At 37.7% G+C, this 8,158-nt stretch overlaps 1 protein-coding gene across 2 annotated transcripts in view; it reads left to right on the plus strand.

Moving 5' to 3' along the window:
• The window catches only part of LOC137075744 (coiled-coil domain-containing protein 138-like), a 43,868-nt gene extending 36,668 nt beyond the window's left edge, over nt 1-7,200 (plus strand). For both annotated transcript variants that reach the window (XM_067444668.1, XM_067444669.1), the window contains exons 14-15: nt 4,310-4,448; nt 6,477-7,200. In XM_067444668.1, the coding sequence (XP_067300769.1) occupies nt 4,310-4,448; nt 6,477-6,618 (281 nt within the window). In that variant the 3' untranslated portion in view covers nt 6,619-7,200. The remainder of the gene's footprint in view (nt 1-4,309; nt 4,449-6,476) is intronic.
• The last annotated feature ends 958 nt before the right edge of the window (nt 7,201-8,158 follow it).

Genomic DNA, 8,158 nt, shown 5'->3' on the forward strand with positions numbered 1-8,158 from the left:
CACGGAACCACCCCTTTAAATGAATGTCCAGGGGCATTTTTACCATTATAATAGCATTGTTTTCTAATCTTATTAAATGTATTTGATACAATCTGTCAATTTCTTACATTAATAGAAAAGTTGTTTTTAAAATGTTAATTTAAGTAATAATTTCAGTTAGAACAATTAGACACAATCAGACTGTTTCCAATCAAATGAGATGTGCATTAAAAGATCCGTCTTTGCACAGCAAAGTGGCACAGAAGCTCAATCTGAAGTGAGATTTAGACGCATTTACATAGTGTTCAGGGTTTATTTAAGGTTTGACAATTAGGATATTGCAGCACAAAACCCTGAAATGTGAAATATAAAATATACTCAGAAACAACCGTTATATACATAGTTTAAAACTAAAGCTAAAACTCCAAAATTCACATAATTCTGACATATTATCATTAACTTCTTAGAGTACAGCAGAAATACACACAGTACACAAACAACCAAACACCTAAAGCATTTAATGCAGCGGGTAAATGTTGTATGTTTTACATACACGTATTTGAATTTAGAAATGAGTACAAATTAAGCTAAGTTAAATATTTTAAATAAAAAGTCAATGCAAAGTATAAATATGAAAATAGAACCGCCAGTAGGTGGCGGCAAGTCATTCAGTTAATAGTTCAAAATACAAGATTCATTTGAATCGAATCGCTTGGAGATGCGAATCAGTTCTGGTATGCCTTGGATTTTCACAAATAGACAGTGTTGTGGCTAAAACGTTGTTACTTAATATCAACTTGTCTATTGGATTTTTGTACAAGATCAGTACAATAGCAAGTAGTAACGTTTGGCGCTCTGGCGCTTCATAAACAGAACCGCATGCTTGTGTCTATGGTGAGGCTACTGTGCTAATCCGAAGTGGAAATATAAACACTTATTTTATGTGTAGTACCAACGTGATTCATTCAGGATAAGACAAAAACACGGTTTGGGAAAAATCTTCATGATATACTTGCTCATTGTATACATTTAGTATTTTTCGAAATAGCATGTGTGATAAAGATTAAACTCAAGGTTTTTTTTAAATGCATTAATAAATTATTTTTTGATAGCATTTATGCCCCAAGCATCCGCTAATTTCTGAGCTTGTTTATGATAATCCAAATGTGGTATTTCCAGTTCTTTTTTATTTGGCTGTAAATCATCAGCGTGAGGTGTCTGGTAAAGTGCGCATGGCTGCGTCATCACACACGTTTCACTTTGTAAACGATCACGAAGTGTAGTCCGTCGCACACTTTTTTTGCACTTATTCTGCTGACTGAAGGCATGAAAAGCAGTTGATTGCAGTAGGAACGTAGCCTGTCAGTTTCTCTGTGTATATGCACTTTGGGAGTTGTAGTTTTCATTCCGAATGTATTACACATCCATTCATGAGAATTGAGCAGCTCACTCGCACCGGTGCGCCTAAATATTTTTTCACAGTCGCACGCAGTAATTTTTAGGCGTAAATGCGCCCAAAATGGGCGTTATGTAGAGCCCTGTCATTGTTGTATAAATGCACATTATGCCATCATGGGTTAAGCCAGTCAGTGATGCTCCATCTGACACACTAGCATACGACTAACTTAAACTCATTTAAATACTTGTAGAAAAGTTACAAAGCTCTTTATAAAGCTGCTGTCACTTTAAGGCCAAACGCACGGATCCAATACACTGATACACATCTGATATTCTCACACTGTTCACCTTCACTGAAGACAGAATCAACTTTGTTTATGTGAATACTCCACTAAATGAGCATTTGGACATCCGTCTTCTTCCATTTTGCTCTAAACTATAAATCAGTGTTTAATAAATGCTGTGAAATCATTGAACTTCACGAGACTCTACAAGAGTGATTCCTGAAAGGCTTTCTGCAAAAACCCAAACACCTTTTAAAGAAGAAAAAAATCATCACTGACTTTCAGAGCTGCGACAGAAACGACTTTCGACTTTGAGGACTTTGATAGAAATGTAGTGGAGTAAAAAGTACGATATTTGTCTTTCAAATGTAGTGAAATTAAAGTCATAAGTTTCTAGAAAATATAAAACTAAAGTTAAGTACAGATACTCAAAAAGTGAACTTAAGTACAGTACTCATGTAAATGAGCTGAGTTACTGTCCAGCTCTGCTATACGTTGGTTTTGTTTACATTATGTGCACTTACACACTGATTGCCAACAAATAACACATTTGATGCAGTTTCACTCACCGCCCGTGGTTTCCACTCATAGCCCGTTTCCAGAGGTGGAAAGTAACAAATTACATTTACTCACGTTACTGTAATTGAGGTTTTTTTTTTTTGTGTACTTCTACTTTTTTAAGTCGTTTTAAAAATCTGTAATTTTACTTTTATTTAAGTACATTTTGATTAAAAGATTGTACTTCGCAATATTTTAAACCACATCCGCTACTGAGTAAAATTCAATCATTAATCCAAAGAGAGGAGGAAATAAAGTGCGATCTGGAAACGACTATATTGAATAGAGGGCGCGGGAGAGAACAAGCGCGCAAATATCAGATGGAGACGAACAAGACAGACGTCAGTGACGCAGACCCAGGTCAAAGCAAAACGCCGTCCTTAACCCCTGCTAGTATGGAAGTACTTCAGATATAGAAAAAAAATAACGTGCTGTCTTGGAGGATATCAAATTTGCACAAAATGTGGATGAAAATAAAAAAACACATGTTTGGGAACACATCCTTCTGTGCAGATAAAGGTATGTTTATAACTTAAGGCCGACTGATTTCTGTGACGCAGAGGGAATCACCAGTCATGAACGTTAACTTTACATTATAACGTAGAATTCACGTAATACACGCAAACTGGTGGATGAGCGAATAACTCAAATGTAAAGCTGTAGGCCTAGAATAAAACAAATCGTGACATGGTCTGTGAATATTAAAGCACAAAACATTGCTATATGAATATATGATCTGCTTGTTCTCTCTCTGTGAATGAGCTGCTCCGTCTACTACATACAGGACTCTATTATTCTTAAACATTAACGAATTAATGATAAAATTAAGTTGTTTATCTAATTCATAATCATTTATTGAATTTAGTTCATTAGACATGTTTTATTGAGATTTTATTAACAAAACAAACGAATGGTTTTAAGTTTGTTAAAATAAAGCTTTTGTTCAACCCCCCCAAAAAAGACCTATCATCTTCATTCATTTAACATCATTTTAACGAGTGATAATTACCATAATTTAATAATAGGGGCAGTTTATTTATTAAATAATTGTTTAATAGCGTGATGTTTTCTGAGATAGTTGTCATATCGTGAAAATCTCATCCTATCACAGCCCTACGGTGGAGAGTCCCCCACTGTTAAAAAAAGTAACTAAGTAACTTTTACTCTGAGTACATTTTAAATGAGCTACTTTTTACTTTTACTTGAGTAATTTTTTAGACCAGTAATTTTACTTCTGCTTAAGTAAAATTTAATTGAAGTAACAGTACTTTTACTTGAGTAGAATATTTTGTTACTCTTTCCACCTCTGCCCGTTTCCACCAAAATTACCTGGAAAAATTTGTCCCAGGAACTTGTTTTCCCTCAGACCCGTTGCTGTCTGTGTTTCCATTGCGGTCTAAAGTACTGCGAAGATTTAAGTTAAGCTGTTCTTAACGGTCCATCGGCCGTATTTTTTATTAAACTCCATGTTGATTTGAATAGTAAACAACTCTCACTGCACGCTCCACAACGGACTTTCAGGTTGAAATAAAATGCTGTGTCAGTTCAACCAATCAGCACGTTCAGCGCTCAAGTCTCATTCCCGAAAGTTCATGAACTTTGAAAAAGTACTACCTCGCAAGTTTTAGGGGGAAATATTTACCAGGAAATTCGTTTAGAAAGGGTGGGAACAAACACACACACTTGCAGAACTCCAGAAACACAAACTGCATCCACTGTTCCCATAACGCTGGGTTATTTGGGAAGCAAACACACTCACACACACAAAGACACTCACACATACACACACACTTCTTTAGTGACATTGATGATCTTGTGTCTAAACACACAACGCCACACCGTGGACAGCTTCTGTAACCCGAACGAAGCTTGATGATGGACACGCTTTTTCTTTGGTTGATGTGTTTGTGTGTGTTTGTGTGTGTGTGTGTGTGCTCATCTGGGAGAAGTGCCCATACAAGCAATCCCGCCCTTGACGTCACACAGGGCCATACTCGAAAGAAAACTTTCTGAAACTTGTTTGAATCCTGAAGGAGTTTATTTGGCACAGAAATATAAATTGTAATGTTAAATGTCCGTCTGTCCATCAGGGATGCTGTCGGCTTTTCTGGATCAATGCAGCTCAGAGGATTTCTTCCGGTGCGCCGCGCTGTTCCTCCGTAACCCTCGACTGGAGCCGCCGCTGCTGGAGAAGATGCTCATGGTCCTACAGAAGCTCTCCAGTATCCGGTTAGTCTCTCTCAGACACACACACACGTTTGTTTTTGTGAAATGTGGGTGCATTCCATAGGCGTAATGGTTTTTATACTGTACAAACCGTATTTTCTATCACCCTACACTGCCCCTAAACCTACCCAACACACACATACACACACTGCCACTAAACCTACCCATCACACACACACACACACACACACACACACACACACACACACACTGCCCCTAAACCTACCCAACACACACACACACTGCCACTAAACCTACCCATCACACACACACACACACACACACACACACACACACACACACACACACACACACACACACACACACACTGCCCCTAAACCTACCCATCGCACACACTGCCCCTAAACCTACCCATCACACACACACACACACACACACACACACACACACACACACACACACACACACACACACACACACACACACACACACACACACACACACACAGCCCCTAAACCTACCCATCACACACACACACACACAGCCCCTAAACCTACCCATCACAGGAAACTCCTCCTGTGTGATTTATAAGCCTTTTGTAAAGTGGGGCCATGGGTAATGTCCTCATATTTCACCCTCTCCTGTAATACCTGTGTCATACCCATGGCATTATACACATTTGTGTCCTCATATGTCACAAAAACAAGCATACATACACACACTCACACTCACACTCACACTCACATTCACATTCACACACACACACACACACACACACACACACACACACACACACACACACACTCACATTCACACACACACACACTCCTCCTCCTCACACACTTCCCTAATCCTCTAACTCTGGGGGTTTTCACAGCGGGCATTTGTCCACGAGAGACAAACGTTAGTAAATAAAGAAATAATTACAATAAGATTTTACTAATTAACTAACTAAATACAATATATATATATATATATTTTTTGTTTGTTAGTTTGTTTGTTTAAAGCTGCTGTCTGTAACTTTTTTTTGTGTTCAAGATTTACAAATATTAAACAATGACAATGTTCAACATGAATCCATTTCCTAAACCGTGTTTTTGTCTTACCCTGAATCATTATGGGACACTTATAATAAGTGTTTATATTGGGACTATTTCAGGCCAGACTGGTATAGGTACCGCTGCGGAGGAGCACAGTCCCTGCGTGATCCGCCATAGACATAAACAGAGAGAAGTAGATCCGGCTGCAATGTTCTTCCGCAAGACACCTGTTTATTAACCGCTAGAGCGCAAAAAGTTATGGACTGCAGATTTACATTAAAAAATATTGAAATAAATTACATTTTATTCTAATAACTAATAAATTAATACTTTTTACTATAAATACATATTTTAAAAAATAAGATTAAACCAATTAAAATAATAAATAAATGCATTTTATTCAAATAAAAAGTAATTAAAATAAATCACAATTGATTCAAATAACTAATAAATTAATACATTTGAATAAAATAAATTAAAATAATGATAAAAATGTTCAATAAATAAAATAAGATTAAGCCATTAACAAAAATGTATTTAGATCAAATCAATCACATTAGATCATTAATATATTTGAATACAATTCATATTTCTGTGACATATGAGGACACAAATGTGTATAATGCCATGGGTATGACACAGGTATTACAGGAGAGGGTGAAATATGAGGACATTACCCATGGCCCCACTTTACAAAAGGCTTATAAATCACACAGGATGAGTTTTTATGAGAAAGTAAAAATGCTGAATGTGTCCTGTGATGGGTAGGTTTAGGGGTTGTGTGTGTGTGTGTGTGTGTGTGTGTGTGCGTGCGTGCGTGCGTGCGTGCGTGCGTGCGTGCGTGCGTGCGCGCGCGTGTGCGTGCGTGTGTGTGTGTGTGTGTGTGTGCGTGCGTGTGATGGGTAGGTTTAGGGGTAGGGGCAGTGTCGGGGGATAGAAAATAAGGTTTGTACAGTATAAAAACCATTATGCCTATGCAATATCCCCATATGTCACAAAAACAAACGTGTGTGTGTGTGTTTGGTTGCAGGAAGAACAAGCGTCTGTTCGAAGTGTCGTCGCTGCATTTGTTGCTGCAGGAGATGCACAGAACCGCTGACCGCTCGCAAGCCTTCCTCAACATCAACCTCAGCTCCATCCTGCTCAATCTGGGCATGCTCACACGCTCATGACACACTCACAACACACGACACACTCATAATACACTCATGACACACTCACGACACACTCATAACACACGACACGCTCATAACACACTCATGACACACTCATGACACACTCACGACACACTCACGTCGTCATGATGCATCACACACTTGTGCCTTGACTTGGTTTCTTCTGTGAAACACAAAGATGCTGTGCAGAATGTCTGAGCTGCTGTTTTCCACACGAACTGGATGTTTTTACACCATCCATCTCCACAGAGAACTTCAGGAGTCGCTTCATAGTGAAATAATAATCTGTGAGGGTTTGATGGGCGCGTATGGATGCGGTCAGTGGCGTTTTAAGAGCATCATCCACCGCAAAGAGCAGCTCAGACCCAACGCCATCTTTGTGTTTCACAGAAGAAAGAAAGTAGTTGTGCAGTTTTATTTATTTTTTCTATACATTGAAATAATGAATCTGATGTTTTGTGCTTCAAAGATTTAATACATTTAACACAATTAAACTAGTATAATTATAATTGCATTTTGAAAATATGATTATTTAAATGAAATCAAATAGTTAATAAACAATGGCAGGATATTTTTAAACTGCGTGTTTCGTTTATACATCACCTTAAAGGTATACTTCACCCAAAAATTAAAATTACCCCACGACGAACACAATCAGAGTTATGTTAAAGGGATGGGGGGGAATACTATGGTAGTTAATGGGGCCCAAGATCTGCTTATAAACAAACATTCTTCCAAGTATCTTCCTTTGTGTTCAGCAGAAGAAAGAAATTCATGCAGGTTTGGAACAACTTGATGGAGAGTAAATGATGACATTTTTGGGTGAACTATCCCTTTAATAAATATCCTGGCTCTTGCTCTGGCTATAATGGCAGTGAATCGCTGTTTCTGTTTCTGAAGTCCAGAAAAGTGCATCCATCCATCATAAAAGTGCATCTATCCATCATAAAAGTGCATCTGTCCATCATAAAAGTGCATCTATCTATCATAAAAGTGCATCCATCCATCATAAAAGTGCATCTATCATCATAAAAGTGCATCTGTCCATCATAAAAGTGCATCTGTCCATCATAAAAGTGCATCTATCCATCATAAAAGTGCATCTATCCATCATAAAAGTGCATCTGTCCATCATAAAAGTGCATCTATCCATCATAAAAGTGCATCTATCCATCATAAAAGTGCATCTATCCATCATAAAAGTGCATCTATCTATCATAAAAGTGCATCTGTCCATCATAAAAGTGCATCTATCCATCATAAAAGTGCATCTATCCATCATAAAAGTGCATCTATCCATCATAAAAGTGCATCTATCTATCATAAAAGTGCATCTATCCATCATAAAAGTGCATCTATCCATCATAAAAGTGCATCTATCCATCATAAAAGTGCATCTATCCATCATAAAAGTGCATCTATCCATCATAAAAGTGCATCTATCCATCATAAAAGTGCATCCATCCATCATAAAAGTGCATCTATCCATCATAAAAGTGCATCCGTCCATCATAAAAGTGCATCCGTCCATCATAAA

Source organism: Pseudorasbora parva, chromosome 5 (genome assembly GCF_024679245.1).
Source record: "Pseudorasbora parva isolate DD20220531a chromosome 5, ASM2467924v1, whole genome shotgun sequence".
NCBI lineage: Eukaryota > Metazoa > Chordata > Actinopteri > Cypriniformes > Gobionidae > Pseudorasbora > Pseudorasbora parva.